The following is a 22,686-nucleotide window of genomic DNA, read 5'->3' on the forward strand; positions in this document are numbered from 1 at the left end:
TGTCGCAGAGCAACTAGGCCCGTACACCACAACTATTGAGCCTGTGCTCTGGAGCCCACGAGCCACAACTACTGAGCCCGCGTGCCGCAACTACTGAAGCCTGCATGCCTACAGCCCGTGCTCCGCAACGAGAGAAGCCACCGCAATGAGAAGCCCGTGCACTGCAACAAAGAGTAGCCCCCGCTCGCCGCAACTAGAGAAAGCCCACACAGCAATGAACACCCAACACAGCCAAAAATAAATAAATAAAATAAATAAATTTATTAAAAAAAAAACAAAACCACTTCCACAACCATGATCTAATTATATCTTCCTAAAAAGTATAAGACCAGCAGGACAGGGGCTGCTACACACCCACTATACAGAGAAGGAGACTGACTCCTGAAGGGTATGCTGCCAGTGTGAGGGGAACTGGGACTAGCACTTAGGGTTCCTGGGCTCCTTCCGCTATACCAAACCACCTCTCACAGGACGGATGAAAAACTCCAGGGATACCTCTAGATGTCAAGTAGAACTTTCTGAATGAAATGGAAGGAAATCAGCTCTCCTGGTCCAACACAAAATTACTCAGAGCTTAGGCCCTGCTATCCTGCCCCTGTTTTGGAAGGAAGTTTGCTGGGATGGATGCTGGTGTGTGCCTCACCTGTAAGCCTCTTTGTGCATTGTTTAAAATTCTAGCTCCTTTAAAGCACAATGCTATAAATGGAGAGCTGGGATTTAAACCATGCAATCCAGATCCAGAACTCATGCTCTTAGCCAAAATGTTACATTCTTTCTTTGGAGAAAGACATAAACATAGATATAAAAGTAGATAAATATGGACAAATATAGGTATTGATATGGATGGCTACAGATAAGGAATTAAATATACAACAGAAAAAAGTAGGAGGGGAGAAGGAAAAGGGGAGAGTTAAAGGAAATATTTTCTCACAATTCAGTTGGGAGTGCTACAATAAGGACTTTTCCCTCATCCTCTGTGAATGGCAACATGATATTTAGGCATTTTCATCTTCACATTGCCATGCTTAACACTGTAATACTGAAAAAGATCGTTTAAAGAGGATGAGAAAATAAAATTTCTGCCATTTAAAAAACCAACAAAAAAATCTCAGTTCTTTATAACTTCAAGAGAATATCCCAAAGACTAGATGGGCTCTACCTACTTACAGAAACAGGCTTGTTTCAGGACTTAAAGTTTGTCTTAAAGCTGAAAAGTGACTAAAATGAAAGTTACAGAAAAAGCTCATTACATTCGAAAGGACTGTTATGATGTTTTTGTCACATGCCTTTTCTTTTCAGTTTGTTGTCCTTATTATGGTACAGGAGTGTCCTCTGGGGCCCTAGGCAGTCAGGCAGGCCTGCCCGATCTGTCACTTCAATCCACGAAAGGACTATCCTTTCTGTAAACAGATCGGATGCTACAGGACCCTGCATCTCCTTTCTCCTACTCTGGCTTCAGCGATGTGGGATTACGTCAAATTCCCTGAGCCCCAGTCTCCTCATTTGTAAAGCTGGACTCCAACAACACCCACACCTCACAGGGTCACTGTGAGGACCACAAAGACCACACACACACTTCGCTCTGCATCTGGCACACAGCAGGCCCACTCAGGCAGCGGTGGTCACTGCTGTCACGCAAGTCCGCAAACTCTGTCTTTAGGGTGAGTTTTCAAAACTTAAACCAATATAATGAGCCAATATACAAGAATATAATAATTGAGAAACAAACCTCTCTGGTACTGAATAAAAATCATAATCATCTAGCTCAAGAGCGGACTGTTGGCCCTTACTACCCAGCACTTGAGAGGAAAGCAGTGGGCTTGGTCACTCCAGCTGCCCCAGCCCCAGCCCGCAGCCCAACAGTGCTCTGACCTCCGTCGACTCTTCTTGCTCGTTAATGACGAGAAAGGCGTCCTCTGCGGCCTGCCGTTTGACGTCCGCTATTGTCTGCTCCATCCGAGCTCTCTCGGTAGCAATCACTTCAAAGGCTTTTTGCTCTGCCTCAGCAACGGCTTTCTGTACTTCTGACATGGCCTGAATTTTCACCTTATTCACAGCTTCTTCTAGAAGAAAGTGACAGTAAAATCAACTGGCCGAGAAATCTTTCCCCTCCCACTCCACATCATTTCTAAGAAGGGACAGAGGTGAAACCAGATGACTTTTCTAAAAATACACAGGGATGAACTTATGACATAGCATTCACTTTTATTCTTATCCTCACTTGTCCATTCATGCTAGGGGCTGGGGAGACCTTGGTGACTAAGATGTATCCATATTCTCACAACTGTGATCAAGTATAAAGGTGGCTGAGGTGCCATGATACATGTCAGTATAAGAGACAACAGTTCCAAGGGGAAAAGTGGTCAGCTCTGTAAGTGGCAGAGGAGGATCAGGAAAATGTGTCTTGTTTGAGATGGTAGGTGGAAATGAATTTTTAGAAAGTCTTGCATTCCCTGCTAAGGAATTTGGCCCTTCTGCTAAAGAAAATGTGAAACCCTAAAGGGTTCTATGCACGGAGAAAAGACTGAAGACAGAGATACCAACTGAGAGGTTGGGGCAATAATCCGGCTGATAAAAAGAGACTCTGAATTTAGGCAGGAGCAAGTGGCGCAGAAAAGGGGATGAGATAGAATAAGCTGGTACATCTAAGGGTCTGGAGGTGGAGGTAAAGGCGAAGAATGGAACTGCTATGCAATGAAACAGATAGTAAGCAAAATGCTGGTGTTGAAGGCAAGTGAGAAGGTTGAGGTACATCCAGGTACAAATGACCAGGAGGTAGTTAGGTATGTGAGACTGAACTCAGTAGAGAAATGTTGCCTGAAGATACAGTTCTGGGCTGCTAGGTGCCCTGGGCCTCCAAAGCCCTGTCCAGTTGCCATCACCCCACTTGATTCCTGATCAGTTCCTCCCAGCACCACCGCCCTGCTTGGTTTTATAGGATGTACACTCCAAATGACATATGCTATGCATTTGAGCCTCAGTCCTAAGTCCCAGTGTGAATGACCTCCCTCCTGAGTCCACAAAACTGGACAACTCAGAAGCCTAAGGAAACTCCCTTACTGCTTGCACATGGCTCTTGCACAGGGCCTAGGCTCAAAAGAGGTCTAAACACAGTGTTGTCATCCTAGAACTTTCCATCATATCGCTCCAGCCAAGAAAAGCAAGTTTTCACCCTAAAGGTCAAGGATGATGCTGAGCTGATCAGACACTGACTCCACTCCTTAACTCTTGGTGTCCACGCAGGTAGGTCCACTGTGGCCCACCACAGCTACCTTTCATAGACCTCTTTTAATTTACCAGGTAGATGTTGACTGTCTCTTATTGAGCCAACATAAAAATGCTCCTAAGTGTATTTTATCTTCTCAGTTTAAAGATGAATCAGTAAGAATCACAGTTTGGAAATCTACCTCGCTGAAGGTCATCTAAGGTCACAGATGGCACTGTCACAGAACAAGCACTCAAATTTAGCTGGCCCACGCCAAAGTTAGGCTCTTAACCATAGTTAACCAAAGGTTACCTCTCAAGTAGAAAATCACTAGTTATCAAAGAGATCTTGTGCATGGTAATTTTTCACTCTACCTTTACAATTACTATCTTCATTTCCCACAATTCTACTTCTCGGTCGTATAATATACACATCCCCATTTCCAACTACAAAGATTTTTCCGAGGTGCTATGTAGTTTTCCAAATTATTTTTAATGGTAAGATGATATTCTGTTGTGGTGCCACACTATAAAATTCATATAACCATTCATGGATATGTGGGCATTTCCTGGGTTGCCTCTCCCTTGCTCCAAGAATACACTAAAAACAGTGTCTTTTTACATACTGCTGCCTTTTTAACAATTTGCGTGCCTAAATCTGGATCATTCCCTTTTATTATTATTTTTTAAATTTATTTTTATTTTTTTGGCCGTGCCGTGTGGCATGCAGGATCTTAGTTCCCCAACCCGGGATCAAACCCGTGCCCCCCCTGCAGTAGAAGCTTAACTTAACCACTGGACCACCAAGGAAGTCCCTGGATCATTCCCTTTTAAGATTCAAAAGCATGCCAGTGAGAAATGATTTCAAAATTTCCATGTGTTCATGGTTGGTAACACAATAATTTCATATATAAATCTCTGATGAATTATTTAGTGTCATTAACAGGGTCCTCTAAACTTTTGTCAGTAATTAGGTGTTAAAGACTTTGGGGGCTAATTGGTCAGGGTTGCATTACCTTGTACTTTCCTGATTGTCAGTGAGAATAAACATTTTGCAATATGGTTAATTTGTTTTTCTCATGAGGTGTGTGTTCCCATCTTTTGTCCATCTGTTTATATTATGGTCTTGATATCAACTGGGTATTAACTTTTTTGTAGAAATAAATTTTATCTTAGGAAGAAAACCAAAAACTGTATATTGGACTACAAAAATTTCACTGAGAAAGGGAGGCAAGAAGGAAAAGAAGGCTAGTATTGGATAAGGTACTATTAGGGATATGAGGTTAGTGTAATCCCCTGTCTTAACAAAACAAGCAGTTCCTACCCGCCCTTATTCTTGTAGAAAATGACACCTACCAAGAACAGTCATGATGCAGCTAGAGACAGTGAAGATGAAAGGAAGAGCAGAATGAACCAAATGTGGGAGCGCGAGAACACAGTGACGAGAATAGGCAGAAATGAATTAAGCTATACACTCAGAAACAGGGCATATAAATAGGGAAGGAAGAGTCGGTTACTTAACGCCTCCCAGTAGAAGGGGGTGATAAGGACTTGGATGGATTGTAGGGAGTCATTCCAAATTCTTAATCAGCAAGTAACATGACAGGCAGTCCAGAAGGTGGGCCAAGCTGAAGGGGGAGAGGCAGGAGCCTAGAGCTCTTTGAAGAGGAAGTTATGAGAAAACCACCTTTCCCCCAAATATGTGCTCTACACTCATATAAATTAGTGAGCACATGTGACCTATAAGCAGACAGACATACCAGTTTTTTTCCAAAACTCCACAGGTACATATCCTGTTCCTGGCCTGCTGTTGAATTCCCGCTGAGAATCTACAGAAGAGAGAGAAACAGCATAGGGTCAGAAGCTGTCTATAATTAACATGTTTTACTTTTGTGAAAAACTTATCAGATCTCTCATTCACCATGTAGAAAGATTCAAACATATACATTCACTTACTGGAAAAAATGTTCTGACAAGGAATAAAATCAGATTATAAACAGTACACTTAATTTTTAGATGCTCAACATTGCTAATCATCAGAGAAATGCAAACCAAAACCAGAATATCACCTCAAACCTGTCAGAATGGCTGTCATCAAAAAGACCACAAATAACAAACATTGGTGAGGGTGTGGAGAAAAGGAAGCCCTCGTACACTGTTGGTGGGAATGTAAATTGGTGCAGACATTGTAGGAAACAGTATGGCAGTTGCTCAAAAAACTAAAAACAGAGCTACCATATGATCCAGCTATTCTACACCTGGGTATATATCTGAAGAAAACGAATACACTAATTTGAAAAGATACATGCACCCCAATGTTCATAGCAGCAGTATTTACAATAGCCAAGATACCGAAGTAACCTAAGTGTCCATCAACATATAAATGGATAAAGATGTGGCACATACACACACAGGAATACTACTCAACCATAAAAAAGGATGAAATTTTGCCATTTGCAACAATGTGGATGGACCTGGATGGTATTGTGCTTAGTGAAATAAGTCAGACAGAGAAAGACAAATGCTGTACGTTATCACTTATATGTGGAATCTAAAAAATAAAACAAACTAGTCAATATAACCAAAAAGAAACAGACTCACAGATATAAAGAACAAACTAATGGTTACCAGTAGGGATAGGGAAGGTGGGGAGGGGCAAAATAGGAATAGGGGATTAAAAAGTACAAACTATTATGTATAAAGTAAATAAACTACAAGGATGTATTGTACAACACAGGGAATACAGCCAATATTTTATAATAACTATAAATGGAGTATAACTTTAAAAATTGTGAATCACTATGTTGTATACCTGAAACTTATATAATATTGTAAATCAACTATATTTCAATAAAAAATAAAACACATGCGTGCCTCAAATATTAGTAGTGTTTCAAAGTAGTGAGATGAAAAGTGAGCCTCACTTTTTTTAAAAAATAAATTTATTTATTTATTTATTTTTTGGCTGCATTGGGTCTTTGTTGCTGCACGCGGCTTGCTCTAGTTGCGGCGAGCGGAGGCTACTCTTCGTTGCAGTGGGCGGACTTCTCATTGTGGTGGCTTCTCTTGTTGCGGGGCTCGGGCTCTAGGTGCGTGGCCTTCAGTAGTTGTGGCTCGTGGGCTCTAGAGCGCAGGCTCAGTAGTTGTGGCGCACGGGCTTAGTTGCTCCGCGGCATGTGGGATCTTCCTGGACCAGAGCTCGAACCTGTGTCCCCTGCATTGGCAGGCGGATTCTTAACCACTGCGCCACCAGGGAAGCCCAAGCCTCACTTTCTTTTTACTTATCTCTATGTCCTTCCCCACTATGAACATGTAGGTATTTTTAAGGTACTTCCCTAAAAACAAATGTATAAACATAAGAGTCGATATTTATGCACATATACATGCGTGTATGTGCTGTGTCTGTATCCAATTTAACTGTATCCATCATGCTCAGGTCTCTGGCAACTGCTTTCTATTGGTCACAGAATATGGCTTTTGTTTCTTGCCAACTATGAATCCTTATATGTGATTTAAGGAAGTTTCCTTTAAAATGCTTATAAACTTAAAAAAAAAAGCAACTAGTAAAGAAAATACTCTTATCTGGAACAGTGTATTTCAAATACACTGTTGCTGGGAAAAGCATGGGGTGGAGGGTGACTTTAACATATATATCTATTGTGATTATAAGACATAATGTTTTATAAGAAATGTTTTCATTGCTTTAAAAAGTATGAAAACTAATTAAGGTAATTTGAGTTTTTTAAAACTTTTTTTAAATGAGTCAGTGCTAGCAGACTTACTCACTTTCTTATGCTCTGTTGAGGTTAATCTGAAAAGTAGATTTTATGTTCTGAACACTCATCAACCCATGGTGCAAAGAGGAACCAGGGGGAACACCCAGTGTGGCAAGGGAGGCCAGCCTGGCATGAAATGTTTGCCAGAGGAACTTTAGTCCTTATAAGAATGCCTGAGAATTGGCTGCACACTGGTCTTGGATAGGAAAGGAATCTCTCCTATTTCAAAAGCTATCAGCACAGAGAACCTACTTCTGTATCACCCCAGAGCTGAGGGGATAATGAGTTTTTTTTTTTAATTGTGTAAAATACATATAAAACTTACCATTTTAAAGTGTATAATTCAGTGACATTTAGTACATTCATAATGTTGTACAACCATCATTTCCAGAACATTTTCATCACCCCAAAAGGGAACCCCATATGTCTAAAATTTTGATAGTATTAGTACTTTTTGTGAGACTGAGATCTCTAGGAAGTGCTAACACCACTGCCAAGAAAACTGAAGAACTGAACTCTTTTCCACATAGGTAAGTTCCTGACTCATGTGGCCATCTGTCAAATACCTAGAAACCCAAGATCCATAAAATAAATACAAGGAAAAATCTAGGACTAGAAGAGGCAAAGTAACACAAGCTAAGGAGAAGGTAGTTCATCAATGTCAACTAAGTCTTAAATAAGGAAAACCTGTAAGGAAAAGAGTTTGAGTGTGTAGATAAGCTGTCATTGGTGTTAAATGACAGAAGAAATACTTGCTTACTTGTGTGGACATGGGGAAGCCTTGACGAACAAGGAAAAGCCACTTCATTTCAGTCATCAACTTTGTATCTGTCCAGTCATCAGTATTTTCTTTCTCTGACAGATGTAAGAGGGGAGGATGCAAATGACCCTAAAGGAACTTCTCGGCTTAGTCAGGACATGCCTGGAAACTAGGGACATTTTCATGGTATTTCCAGAAGCCAAAATTTTCAGCTCATTTACTAAGAAAACTAGAGTTTCAGAGGCTATTAATCAAAGGTCAGACAGAGAATGCAAATACATGGATCAGAAGTGGGGGACTAATGGTACTGTGTTTCTGTGAGAGAATGCTCTAGTTCTTAGAAGAAACAAAATGAAGCATTTAAGGAGGAGTATCATGATGGTTTAGGGGAGACTGTACCTACCTATCTATCCATCTATAAAGAGAGAAAGCAAATGTGGCAAATGTGAAAAACTGGTGAATCTAGGTATGGGGCACATGATTGGTCACTGTGCTGCTCTTTTAATATTTCTTTGCGTTTGAAAAACTTCAAAACAAAAAATTGAGAAAAGTTATCTTTAAGTATAGGCATAGAAAATTCCTTAAGAACACACTAATTTGCTAATAAGTGAGCCCAAGAGAGGAGAGAAAAAGCGGGTGGGGATAAGATTTTTCACAATCTATATGTTTCTGTAATGCTGGACATTTTTGCAATGCAGTTCATTTTTTAAAATTCCATTTAAAGAATAAAGAAATTAAAACACCCAAGAAAATGAAGTGGATATAACATTACCAGATATTAAAACACATTCTGAAGCTATAATAATAAGTTTGATATTATATTGGGAAGCTATCATAATCACTAAGATTGTGTGCTGGTTCTGGAATAGAATGTCCTACTTACAATCTTTCTTTTTTAAGTTAATTAATTTATTTATTTTAAAAAATTTATTATTATTATTATTATTTTCTGGCTGCATTGGGTCTTCGTTGCTGCACACGGGCTTTCTCTAGTTGCGGCGAGCGGGGGCTACTCTTCGTTGCAGTGCGCGGGCTTCTCGTTGTGGTGGCTTCTCTTGTTGCGAGGCACGGGCTTCAGTAGTTGCAGCATGCGGGCTCAGTAGTTGCGGCATGCAGGCCCTAGAGCGTGTGGGCTTCAGTAGTTGCAGCATGTGGGCTCAGTAGTTGCGGCGCACAGGCTCTAGGGCACGTGGGCTTCAGTAGTTGCGGTGTGTGGGCTCAGTTGTTGTGGCTTGTGGGCTCTAGAGCGCAGGCTCAATAGTTATGGCACACGGGCTCAGTTGCTCCATGGCTTGTGGGATCCTTCTGGACCAGGGCTTGAACCCATGCCCCCTGCACTGGCAGGCAGATTCTTAACCACTGCGCCACCAGGGAAGTCCCCTACTTACAATCTTGACATGATAGCTGTAGGACTACTTTGGCCAAGTTTCTAACTTATGTAAGCCTCAGTTTTGCCATCTGTAAATAAATCTAATGGTAGTTCCTATATCTCAATAGGCAGTTTTGAAAACACAGGTAAAAGGCTTATTAGCACTGGCTGGAACATAGTAAGAGCCCACATAAGCTATTATTACTAAAAGTGATAACTAATATAGTCAGAAAGATCAATGAAGGAAATAGATTGAAGTATTTAACCAAATTAGCATCTGATAATTACTTCATTTTAATAGATAAAGGATGGGTATCAACTGATGGTAGGAAAATTTAAACTATCTGGAGAATTAAAAGTTGGATAGCTAACATGCAAACACACAAAACTTGAATATAATATAGATGAAATTTATTGTGCCTTGGGTAGGGATCAAGGTCAAGGAAAACCATAAAGAAAATGATAGATTTGACCCCATATTAGCTATCCCATCCATCAAAATAAAACAAGATCAAATGAACACAAATGTCTGTATCCACAACCCATTAATTTTACTAAGGATATATCCTAAAGGAAAAATCCCTACATATAAAGATTTTAAATATTGCATTATTCACTGAAAAAGAAACAACAAGCAAAAAACCTTAATGTTCAACAATAGGAATGGCTTAAGGAAATTATAGCTTATTTCCATGGTGGAATACTATAGTATAGTCATTAAAATTATATTCATAAAATCCTCAATGATGTGAGAAACATGCTTAATATGAAGTTATGTTTTCAAAGAAATCAATACAAAGTTGTAATCCAGAATTCTCAGACACATCCCAAAACTCTTCAGTGGGATGATAAACTAGTAAATTCTTTATGTTTCTGTATTTTCTACAATGAGCCATACAGTTTGACGGAAGGATGGAAGGAAGGAAGGAAGGAAGAAGAGAAAGAAAGAAAAGAAAAGAAAAGAAAAGAAAAGAAAAGAAAGAAAGAAAGAAAGGAAGGAAGGAAGGAAGGAAGGAAGGAAGGAAGGAAGGAAGGAAGGAAGGAAGGAAGGAAGGAAGGAAGGAAGGAAGGAAGGAAGGAAAAGAAAAAGACAGCTACCTCATGAGGTTGCTCTGAGAATTAAGTGATAATGTACATAAAGGAATGGTTCTCAGCTCTTGGAGACCAGGTCCCATCTCAGACAAATTAAATCAGAATCTCTGGAGGTGGGGCCAGGGCCAGGGCATCAGGAGTTTTCCAAAGGTCCTTAGATGGGTTCTAAGGGGGTATCCAGGGCTAACTACTGAAGAAAAGTGCCTGGCTTAGAACCCAGCGTTCATGGTTAAGGTCTCCCAAACCACACTAGAAGCGTCACCTCTCTGTAGGTCATATATATATTTTCTGTTGTAACAATGGTAAAGTGTCCTTTTTAGTTGATTCTTCCGATATTGGTACATCTTGATCTTTCAAGTTGCAGGCATTATTGATTGATTAGCCATTTCAGAAGGAAAGAATTCATTCTCTTTTAACCTCCCCCCAGCCCACCAGACACAATAACAATTCCTTCTCCTTCCCCTCCCCCAAATAGAGATATACTCAAATTCTGTTACATCAATAGTCAACATTTACAGTACTCAATGTAAATGCTAATCACAGCTGAGTCATGTGGTTCATATTCTATGAATCTTTTTTGTTTTTATAAATTTTATTTATTTATTTATTTTTGGCTGTGTTGGGTCTTCGTTGCTGTGCGCGGGCTTTTCTCTCTAGTTGCAGCGAGTGGGGGCTACTCTTCGTTACAGTGGGCAGGCTTCTCATTGCGGTGGCTTCTCTTGGTGCTGAGCACAGGCTCTAGGTGCATCGGCTTCAGTAGTTGTGGCGCACGGGCTCCAGTAGTTGTGGCGCACGGGCTTAGTTGCTCCGCGGCATGTGGGATCTTCCCAGACCAGGGCTCGAACCCATGTCCCCTGCATTGGCAGGAGGATTCTTAACAACTGCGCCACCAGGGAAGTCCCTCTATGAATCTTTTTATCTTCCTGAACAAGTTTTTGTTTTTCTTAGAGTTAATAACTGATTTATTCATGTGCTAAGTTTCTTATATAATTATTTCTAATTCAATCTCAAATTCTCTTCCTGTGGTGTAAATATTTTATAAATTTCCTTTTCTTGAAAAAATCTCCAGCAAGCTGATGGGCTATTCTGGTCTGAACTGGCTGCTTTCTGGACTGTTTCAGCCTGGAATGTCCCACTGTTGTTTGGGACCCTCCCAAATATCCCAGGGATTCCATTCCTCTCTTTCTCGGTTGCATCCTGTTTTATCAATTCCATGTTTTCTCCACTTTATGGTTTACTTCCCTGTGTTGGGGCACATCCTACCCAAATGCGGTAAACACCATGATAAAGGTAGATGGGAGGTGCATTTTTTTTCCCCTTAAATTGTGGGTTATTAATCTAACAATTGTTTTGGTTGCATACAGAATTCTAGGTTAAAATAATTTTCCTTTCACTGTCTTCCAGCTTTCAATGATGCTAATTGGTAAATCTGTTTCTTCCACTGTGTTGTTTACTTGATAGACTGGTTCAAGCTGGAATGCTATCTTTCAGTTCTGGGTAAAATTTAAAAAGAATTTCAGTAACTATTTTATTTTTTCTTTCTGTTCACTGTTTCTGAAACTCATGATTTGGATATGAGTTTGATGGATCCTCTAGGTTTTTTTAAATCTTTTTCTCTCTATGGATATTAACAACATATTTTTTTAAGTTTTCCTTTCTCTGAGAAGCTGCTGTTAACTCACATTTCTGTTTCTTGATTTTGGTCTCCACCTTTATTAGAGGCTTACCTCTAGAGTTTGGTCATACGAATGCAAGCCACTAAAAAGCTCCATGAAAGCCCCTTGACTGTGGACTTAATTGCAGGCAGCTTTCCCAAAATTGCCTGATTATTGGACTCATTAAACATATATATATATTCAGATTCCTGGGTCCTTGAATCATAACCTCCAGGGAAAGGTCTAGAATGTGTATTTCTAATAAACACCCAGGTGACTCTCATTCTCAGGAAAAACTGGGGAAAACCGATAGCTGAGTCAGTTTCTTTCCTTTTTTTTAAAAAAACAAAACTTTAATTGCAAAATATTAGATGCTAACAAGTTCATAAAAATACTAATGTACAATTTAATGAAAAATTATAAAGTGAAAACACAAAAACCTCCAGATTAAGAAAGAAAACACTTTTGGCAACCCCAAATCCCCAATAAGTGAGTAGTGTAAGCCATAGTAATGTTTAAATAATGCCAGCCGGACTTGTAATCCTGTCCTAATAGCTGATAAAGATGATTAGAGCTCACTCTGCACTCTACATCATCAACATCCTCCATGCCACACACCCAGAGGAAACTATTCTCTGGAATTCTGTGATAATCATTTTCTTGTTTTTCGTTATTGTTTTCATACTTATTTATGTGTCCTTAAATAAAATACCAAAATACTTTCCTTTCATGCATCCCTGACCAAAATCTGTTCCTGAAAATGTTGTGAACCACAAATTTTCAGACAGAGGAAACCTACATTCCATTATTTTAAATGGGGAAAATAATAATGTCATCCAAAGTCCATTCAAGTTCTCTCTAAATCACCAAAACACATAAATATTAAATACTTAAATAACAATCCACCAGAGGTTTCTATATAACGTCAAACATTTAAAACATTATTTATCTAACTACTGAAAAGTCACTGGTGAGTATGTTTGTGTGCTACGCCCCCAAACACTGCCCAGTACAGACAGTGCTGCTCAAAGTGCTGGTCTGCAAACCGTTATTAGTCCCTGAAGAGATAAGGAGTTTATGCAGAATGCAAGCAAAACAACGACGTCTTTAAGTGAGCTGCTTAGTGTAGCAGTCTCTTCCTAGAGTGAAGCAAGCGGTGCCTGATCCATCCTGTGCAAGCTCCTCGTATCATCACAGACCAGTAACAAGTAGTTTTTGGAGTGGTTTTGGTCCACACTGAGTAGCTCACTTGTTTAGGATATTATGATTTCCTTCTACAATGCATGCAACAAACATACTATAAGAGAAATAAACAATGAAATAAAAATACTAAATATGTATAATATGCATAAATAAAGATACTGAAAGATACTGTTTAAGTCAGACAGATTGACAGTGCCCTGAGAAACCTGAGAGGAGGAAACCCTAGGATCCATGAAGAGGTAAACCTGTAGTGACAATATAATTTATCATCCCAATTGTCCTCATTTTCGAGAGTAAGAGATGTGCTGCTAATAGTTATGACAGGACGATAGCCATAGTCACCCTAGCTAAACCCTCAATGCAAAGCAGTGTTTCTAAACAACACCAGCAAGACCTGCAGTCCTGGCTGGAGAAGAGCCGACTCAGGACCACGCTCACTCTGCACTCTACGCCCTCTCACTTGCAGAGCTTCGATGGAAGGTTTGTGATTTGGGTGGTGAACTTAGGGTAAGTTTCTGTGAGCTGTGACAGGGAGTATTTGTGAAGGTTCAGATGGTGAGAGATACCTGAGAATTAGCTTGAGGTTCCTTTTAAAAGAATTGTAAGTATATGATGTCCTGCTGTGCTGGATATTCCACACAGTGTTGCTAATCTATGGTTGGCTCAAGAGTCACCGCTGTGGGTAGGGTGGGGGAGAGGAATCCCTTAGTTACCAGTGTCTTTGCCTCAATTTTTTTGGTAGTCTTTTTGAGACTAATGGCTGTCTTCTGTGGAACATGCTAGGTTTGCCATAAGAGGAGTCATTCTCCCTGGGGAAAACTGGGAGCTTGAAGTGGGTGGGTGGGGAAAGAGTCTGATCACAGGCAGCCCCTCATTTAGCCATGCCTTTGGATAGGGTGCCTTTTCAGTTACTAGGTCAATGTGAGGGAACATTTTTGGAGGAATAGCTGTGGTGTCCTGGATGTATCCTGGATTGAGAGCTCAACAATTGTTCATATCTCTGCTGCTTCAGGGTGGGAAAAGGCAGGAAGGCACAATCCAGCTTGGTACAGTAAAACTTTTCATTTTTTTGTCCAGGCAGAGGTTAATAAATGGTAATTTTCTAGATAGGGAATGGGGAAAGGGGGATGGAAGCTGAGGTGAAGCTTTTTAGGGCTACTGTGAGGAATGAATGTGATGTACATGAGAGTCCCAAGTACACTCAGCCAGGCTGAATTTAACATCCAAACATTCTTTGATCATCACTCAGCACTTATATACAGTATAGAGTTGAAAACAGAACCAAATGACAAACATTCTCATTCTATGTGGGGAAGAGAGTATTTCTTGAACATGCCAAATACTGAGTCCTTGACATATTTTTTATAATTACCAAGGTCTTTCTAATTCCACAATCTAGTACCATCTTCCTTTTAAAGTAAAATATAAAAAGTCTCAAAAATAAAAAATAACAACAACAACAACAAAGATATATAAAAAGCCTCCCTTGTCAACTGAAGTGATTCTCCCCTTACCATTGCTGAGAGAATCTGCGCTTCCAGGACTGTGCTGCCTGGAGACCAACTCACTCCCTGTTTTCCTCATCTCTGTGTTTTCATTGTATCGTCTTTTCCAGTAGTTGAGTTCTTCACGATCTGATTCCTGACAGCGCCTCAGGACTGCCATGGAGCGTCTTGTTTTCTCTACCATTTCCATAATGCAGTTCAGGGCCTGAGCCAGGAAAGAAGTCAGGCAGAGCCATGGGATGAGGACATTCATACAATCAACATTGAAAATCAAGGACAGGTAAACAAAATATAAAGAATAAAGGTTTAAGAAGCTTACAGATTTAGCAATATCAAGTTTATATTTGAAAGCCTTTCTTATTATTTCTCTTTAAATATATACACACAATTTTTAAGATTTCAAAATAATACTTTTTGGATTCATCATGGTTGAAGCAGCCAGTTTCATCACAATATGGTTCTTTAAAGAGTATGGTGAAAACACATTATATCTCTGCCTAAAGCAGGAGATTTATATAAGAATGCAATCAGAGAATTACGTTCAGAGACAACATCACTCAGGAAGGAAAAGCTACTGTATGTATATTTCAAGCAGGTATTACATCTTCTCTTCCCTTTTTAGTGAGAGGGGAAACTCTCTTTTCCAATGGGGCAGAGTTTACATTCTGTGCCAGTGTACTAATTCTCATTTGTATTTGGAGAAGCTCCATTTATTTAACACTCCATTTATTATACCAGGCCCTGTGATGAGCACCTTGCATATCATTACAACCCCCCATGAATTCAAATAATATAGCATTATTGTTTTTAAGATATAAAAGTTGAGGCTAAAAATGGTGAAAGAACCTGCCCATCACAGAGGTAGAAGTGGCAAAGCTGGGACCTAAAACTCATAAGCCTATGTTTTTAACCATTATACTGCATGGCTTCACTTGGTTATGACCTCAAGTGATCACCCCACTACAAAGATTTGGGAGTTACTCTTAGCTCTCTAGCTGGGGCAGTAGTAGATAAATCAGCTTTTATTGCAAAGACACTGTAGCTCTGGTTAGTTCACTTCAAGCATACACACTCTTACTCTCAGTAACATTAAGAATTAAAAGTAACAAGTAGTTAGGAAAACTATACACTGTAAGATTCTTACATGATCAAGATGTTTCCATTCATCAGCCCATTCCCTTTCTGTCAAACGGTGGTCTACCAACTCATCTTGATAGCCTCCATTTAGACCTATTAGAAATTAGATTAAATTTGAAGATAGAGGTAAGAATACAGTAAACAGAATTCTACCAAGTAAATACACATACATTCATACCAACTATGAGCACACTATTAAGGCCAATGACTCACAATGATATAAAACCACAAAATGACATAAAACCAACAAGAAATCACTACTCAGAATGTATTAAAAAACTCCTACAAATCAATTATGAAAGACAAATAGCCCAAAAGAAAAACAGGTAAGAGAAATAAATAAATAGGTATGCCCCAGACAAAAAAGTACAGATGATCCATAAACATATAAAAAGACATTCAAACTTATACGTAGTCACACAGGGTAAATAAAATCTTCACTAAGATGGTTCCACATCTATATATTGGAAAATATTAAATTGTCAATCATACTAAATGTTGGTAAGGTTGTGGCACAATGCAAGTGCTTAACCACCACAAACAGAGCTGGTGCTGTACAATTACTTGGAAACAACTTAGTATTAACCAAGGTATAATTTTTTGCATGGTTTTTGATATACGTTACTGAAATTTGCATGAATGCAATGACTGTGTGAATCAAGGATATACTGAATTATCCACTACTTTGAAAATCATGTCACACATGGCAACACTGCTCATAGTATCTGAACTGTCAATGTAACACACCTGTTATCAGTCTGAATTTATAGCTGTTGTATTCATAGTGATTCTGTATTTGTGCAACCATCTGCTTATTTCATCATATCTTCTCGTGTAGTCATGCCTGAGCACTAGTATATTATAAAATACTTTCTTATGTATTATACTTTAGAACATTGATCCTAAAATTATGGGACTAAGGTAGGCTATAGTATCCATAAATTTCATTTTAGGAGAGTAAATTGGGGGAGTGTTACAGTTTATTTGTTTAAAAGTGGGGGGGGTGGGAAATGATTTGGTAACAACTACTGTACTAGGGCATACATTTTCAAAAGAGGACTGGGGAAAATTAAGGAATCTATAACCAGCCTGGAAAACAAATGATTGACTGTAAAATAAACCTTCAAGGTAGAGGATTAAAGGTCTTTCAAGTAGAACACTTCAAGATGAAAAAACCTTTTTATAAAATTGTTAGAAATACAAGGAAAATCTGACCAAAATGCAGTTCTAGCTAGTTTTTAGCATACTTCTCTTAGAAGGTAACGAATTCAACTAGCAAAAAATGTGTATGAATATAGAAGAAATCAATAGGAAGGCGAATTTTTAACATAAGAACCATACAGAACAGCTGCTAAGGGAGCCATCATAGCACACTGGGAATGTACCCAAGCTCTCGGCATCAGAAAACTGGGGTCAGAATCTTGTCTCTGCCACTTTCTAGCTATGTGATTCTGGCCATAGTTCTGTCATCATGTATAAAAAGGCATAAACTCCATGGAATCCTATGTGTGAGGATTAAAAGAGATAATGTACATATACCACAATCTAAGTACTTAAGACTCAGTAAATGTTGGCAGCTGAGAACACCACTGCTGTCATGGCCCACACCATTCAGCTACTACTGCATGAAGCCAGGGCCCTACTGTGGTCCGAGCCTCTGAAAGATGCTAGTGAGTCTAAGTCAGAAGGGGGGACAGGCAAATGTTTTGCAACTTTTTACTCCACAGGGCAACCCACAAATGGAAATGCAGGGCCAATTCTGGAAACCAGCAGCCCTTTGGTTCTCTGCTCTGACATATCTCAGCAGTTAAACTACAAAGAACCTTCTACAGTAAACTTATTTGAGTTTTGACAAGGAGCTTTGTTCAAAACTGATCTCGGGTGAGGTCTGCTAGGGGCCTTTTTGTTTTTTCTTAAATTTAATGGTTACTGAGGATGCATATGCCAGGCAGTCCAAATGTGACAATTACCCAGCACAGGAGGTGGTGTTCTCTCCATTTTATTTTTTTTAATAAATTTTTGGGGTTTTTTGGGCTGCGTTGGGTCTTCATTTCTGTGTGCTGGCTTTCTCTAGTTGTGGCGAGCAGAGGCTACTCTTCGTTGTGGCGCACACACTTCTCATCGCGGTGGCTTCTCTTGTTGCGGAGCACGGGCTCTAGGCGCACAGGCTTTAGTAGTTGCGGTGCATGGGCTCAGTAGTTGTGGCTTGCGGGCTCTAAAGCGCAGGCTCAGTAGTTGTGGCACACAGCTTAGTTGCTCTGTGGCATGTGGGATCTTCCCGGCCCAGGGATCGAACCCGTGTCCCCTGCATTGGCAGGTGGATTCTCAACCACTGTGCCACCAGGGAAGTCTTTCTCCATTTTAGATATGTGTAATCTGAGGCACAGAGAGCCTAAGCAACTTCCGTAAGATCACAGAGCTAGTTAGAATGCAGAGCCGAGATTTAAATTTAGGTATGCCTTACCTCTGACCTAAATGTCTCTGCACTTTCACCTCTTAAGATCACATGTTTTACAACTTTCTTGTTTAATTTTAAAAACATTTTATTCTGAAATAAACTCAGACTTACAGAAATGTTGCAAGAATAAAGAATTCTCACACACCCTTCACCCAGATTTCCTAAATGTGAATATTTTTACCTCATTCGCTTTGTCATTCTCTATTTTTCTTCTGAACCATATCAGAATAAGTAATATCCCTTTATTCTTAAATGCTTCATTGTGTATTTCCGAAAATATGTTTAGCCTACTTCTATCATATAATGATAACAGCAACAAGGTATGAATTGAGATCAATTTCAAATGAGAATACTATAACTCTAACATTCTTTTTTATGTATAATATTGTTTTAGCTTATCAGTGGAAAAAAGCAATGATGATAGTATTTTGCTTTATCACTGAGCAGGAAAGAAACCCATGGATTCAATCTGAATTTAAATCATTACCATGCTGCTTATGCCACTTACTAAGATTGTGGTGTCTATCACGAACTTCTCGATGTTCTAGCATCTTGTTGGGTTCACGATATAGGTGGGAAGTTGCAATATCTTCTAAGGTATAGTGCTGAAGAGGTGGAGGAGTAGGATGGAACTGGCCCCCAGGATTCATGAGGGGCACAGTAAGGGCAGGACTGTGCCGGGGAGCAGGGCTAATGGTACACACTCTCTTGGCAGGAGGCTCAGGAGGAATTGTATCTCTTTCAAAACTGCTCTCTTCCCGCCTGTAGAAGAATGGGAAGTACATGTCTGAGCCTGTCAACAAGTGTTCATGCAAACACTGCCCGAGCACCTACTTTGTGCTATGTATTGTGCTATGCACTTTCACAAACAGGAAGATGATAAGAAAAGGTTTGAGATGAGGCATGAACTGAAATGTCTTCAGGGGCCAGGCAGATAATGGAAATTACTGATTTATCTCAGCATGAAAAGAGAGGTCAAATCTATCCATAACCAAGCAGAAACATCTCAACCTCATGAAGCAAAGGAGAAACTAAGATGACAGCATTTTCTTATGTGATAGGACTATGGAGGATTATGGGTTCAACTATATTTAGAAATGTTTCAAGGTCAAATTTGCTACTGTGGAGGTCAGTACTGGAAAGAGACAATTCTCTACATGGGAGAAAAAAGGCTCACATAATTAATACGCTTGTGAATTGGTAGGGTTTTTAGTCATTTGCTTCAATTGTAACAAATTTTCCACTGTTATTAAAATGTTGCTTCCTTGACAAACCATAGAAAATAGCGGTAGATACTCATACATAAATTTCCAGGATAAATTATATTAATATAATTTCAATCTTCAAAGTAAAGCTGATTCATTAACTGTTATACTTTTACAAGACTTCACGTATCAGAAAAAAATGCCTTGAACAGATTATATTTCTCATGGTTCTGGAGCAGTGGACCCACAGAATGCTCAAAAGTAGAATTTATCAGCAGGGGTATAAGAGTCATCTAAAGAGTTGAGAAGCATATTGCCACCTGATGTTGGGACAAAGCAAAACTAAGAGTCCATCCCTACATATCACCACAGTAATCAAGTTCTTTTTCTTTCACAAGTAAAGGGAAAGCTCAGAGTGGTTCCAGAAAAGCAAGGACGACAAAGCTCTTCTCTGCTCACCTCTCTGGACTGGGCCTCTTTCCATTTCCATGCACCTCCATGAGCAGCTCAGAAGAGTCAGCAGGGGATGCAATACTTGTGTTGAGCAGAAGGTGTTCATGCTGAGCCAGGTACTGGGATGGTGTCTGCTTGGCGGCCCGAGCACAGTGCAGCAGTTCTCGCTGCAGCAGAGGCAGGTTCGCCTTGAAAAGAAGAGGTAGGGGCTGGAAGGCAGTTTTCCCAGCGTTGGGCCCTATACACAGGGCTCAGCACCTCAAAAGGCTTTCACAAACAAGATGACACAAAACAAAAGCCCTTCACTCTTTGTCATTCTAATTTTCATATGCCCCCCTCTGAATAAAGTGACATCCACTATACTGAACTTGAATTACTGTTAACTTGTCTCTTGTCCCCACAAGATGTAAATCCCCTTAAGGAAGAAACTATGCTTTATTACCTTTGTGGCCTAGTACAGAGTCAAAGCTCAATAAAGCTTTGTTGAACATAATGATTTAAAAACTTAAACATTTTTGAAGACTTCAGTTAGTTAGCGAATTAGTAATGCCTACGTGGGAGGTAGGAGGAATTCAGTCTTTCCTTTATCATTTTAAGTCCAGGTTTCTCTCTTGTGAATCTAAGCCATTTCTGATAGCACTAGTCAACCTTGCCTTCCTGTTCTCTATTACAGCTGCCATGGAATTCCAGAAACAGTGACTATTTTGGCTTAGTTGGAACATGGGGTTTTGAAAAAAGTAACAGGAGTGATGGAAATGAAGGCAACAAACCTTAGACTAGTCTAGGATCTGAGTATACACAGGTAACCCGTGGGCAGAATCTAATATTTCTTACTGTGGTGCACCACTGAGCATGTTTCCTTATTTTGTAAAAGGATAATTATTTATGTACTGATTATTTTTCTTTCTCCTCAAACTTAAACCTCTAACAAGACAAATCATACAAAAAACCCTGTGCATCTTTAAACTTAACTGTTAAGTCCTTCATATTTAAAATATACTTTCCCCATATTTATTTTATTAAAAAAATTATTATATTTCCCCCAAATTTAAGAACAACTCAGACTGAGCCCACAATAAGTCTTTATCCCAAGGGAAACAGATGAGAAAGTTAAAGAAGAGTTTAATACATGCAAGTAGTCATCCCTTTACCAACAGTTAATTTAGCAGGCACCATAATTAGTGACTGTTTTAAAGCAGAAATAAATTGACAAAAACCCAAATGCTAGCCAAAAAGCTGCCAGAACAACCTACCTCGTGCTGTTTTCCAAAATAACAAGAGTTAAGAATAGAGAATTTGATGATATAAAACACTTTTAAGTCTGTTCTATAACCTCAATCTTGTAGCAACTGTAAAAACTTAATTGAAAAAAAAATCATGTCAGATCTTTACATTTGTGACATGTGTCCTCTGATGAATTTTTAAATATGCTAATCATTTTCCTATCAACACAAATTTCCCAAATCTCTCTGATTCTGGAGTCTTGGGGGAAATAATTATCTACTGGCTCTGATGCACAGAAAAGGGACCAAGATAGAACACACAGCTGTTTCAAGGCTGAAAAAGGCACCACAGACTGCTCTGAGAGGCCAAGGTGTCAATGCCATCAGAACAGAGCCCAACACAGGCTGTGCACTGAGATCTATGCATTTTCCTGCATGTCTATAACGCTCTAATTTTAAAAGTTTTAAAAAACCAGAATCAGTACTTCAGTTAAGACGACCCATCTTTTTGATGCATTACACTTTCTTAGGAAATAAAGGTAAAGTAAAAGAAGGTAAAAGGGGCATATTTATTTTGTCAAGACAAAACTGAAGATATTATGTGAGTACTCATATAAAAGAGAAAAAACCAACTTCTACAAATACTGTACTGACAAAAGTCAAAATACAGGGACTTCCCTGGTGGCAGAGTGGTTAAGAATCCGCCTGCCAACACAGGGGACACGGGTTCAAGCCCTGGTCCGGGAAGATCCCACATGCCGCGGAGCAACTAAGCCCGTGTGCCACAACTACTGAGCCTGTGCTCTAGAGCCCACAAACTACAACTACTGAGCCCGCAAACTACAACTACTGAGCCCGCATGCCACAACTATTGAAGCCCGCGCACCTAGAGCCCGTGCCCCACAACAAGAGAAGCCCCCGCACCGCAACGAAGAGTAGCCCCCGCTCGCTGAAACCAGAGAAAGCCCGCGCGCGGCAACGAAGACCCAACGCAGCCAAAAATAAATAAATTAATAAATTAATAAATTTTTTTTTAAAGTCAAAATATAAAAAAATTGAGCTCTTTTTTTTGTATAGTCTACTACTACTGAAAAGAATAGAATTCATTTGATAGGGAGGGATTGAGGATAACATTTTTAGCTTATTTGGGGTTCAACGTTAGTGTTCCAAATTACCAAATCGATTACAAATGTTCATCTCCAGGGCTTTGCAAAACAATGTGGTGGGCTGGATACGGGTCATAAGTTTCCAGACTATGCCTGGTCTAGAATACATTGTTATCTGACTCTAGTCATTCATTGCCTTTGACCTATTTTATAGGACTGCAACTTACACATAACCGGTTGCAAAGCAAAAAACTTGTCTATGAACATGCATAAAATTACATGCATAGAGGTTCTAGAGACTTCCCTTGCCCACTGCAGAAGATTTACTTTTGTTTGCATATTCTTATCAATAATCCTGACCTATAATGTCTGTTCTTTGGCTTCTCCCCTGAACAGGTTATATAACACCTTACAGATTCCCTCATTAATAATGAATTAAATAAAATCTATGACACAGGTTCATTTTTTAAAATCTGTATGAGTCATAATGTTACCTGTTTTTAAAAATTGTTTAATGGGAAAAATAGTAACTTTACAGTG

The 22,686-nt window shown here is 39.5% G+C and overlaps 1 protein-coding gene across 4 annotated transcripts in view; it reads right to left on the reverse strand.

Annotated features, from left to right (window-relative positions):
• CBFA2T2 (CBFA2/RUNX1 partner transcriptional co-repressor 2) overlaps nucleotides 1–22,686 on the reverse strand; it is a 178,614-nt gene that overhangs the window by 7,384 nt on the left and 148,544 nt on the right. For 3 of the 4 annotated variants that reach the window (XM_061208113.1, XM_061208111.1, XM_061208114.1), the window contains 6 exons: nucleotides 19,824–20,005; nucleotides 18,668–18,921; nucleotides 15,709–15,794; nucleotides 14,574–14,769; nucleotides 4,965–5,033; nucleotides 1,873–2,063 (listed from right to left, as the gene is read on the reverse strand). In XM_061208113.1, coding sequence (XP_061064096.1) covers nucleotides 1,873–2,063; nucleotides 4,965–5,033; nucleotides 14,574–14,769; nucleotides 15,709–15,794; nucleotides 18,668–18,921; nucleotides 19,824–20,005 — 978 coding nt within the window. The remainder of the gene's footprint in view (nucleotides 1–1,872; nucleotides 2,064–4,964; nucleotides 5,034–14,573; nucleotides 14,770–15,708; nucleotides 15,795–18,667; nucleotides 18,922–19,823; nucleotides 20,006–22,686) is intronic. The other variant, XM_061208112.1, reaches the window with a different exon arrangement.

This window comes from Eubalaena glacialis, chromosome 13 (assembly GCF_028564815.1).
Source record: "Eubalaena glacialis isolate mEubGla1 chromosome 13, mEubGla1.1.hap2.+ XY, whole genome shotgun sequence".
NCBI lineage: Eukaryota > Metazoa > Chordata > Mammalia > Artiodactyla > Balaenidae > Eubalaena > Eubalaena glacialis.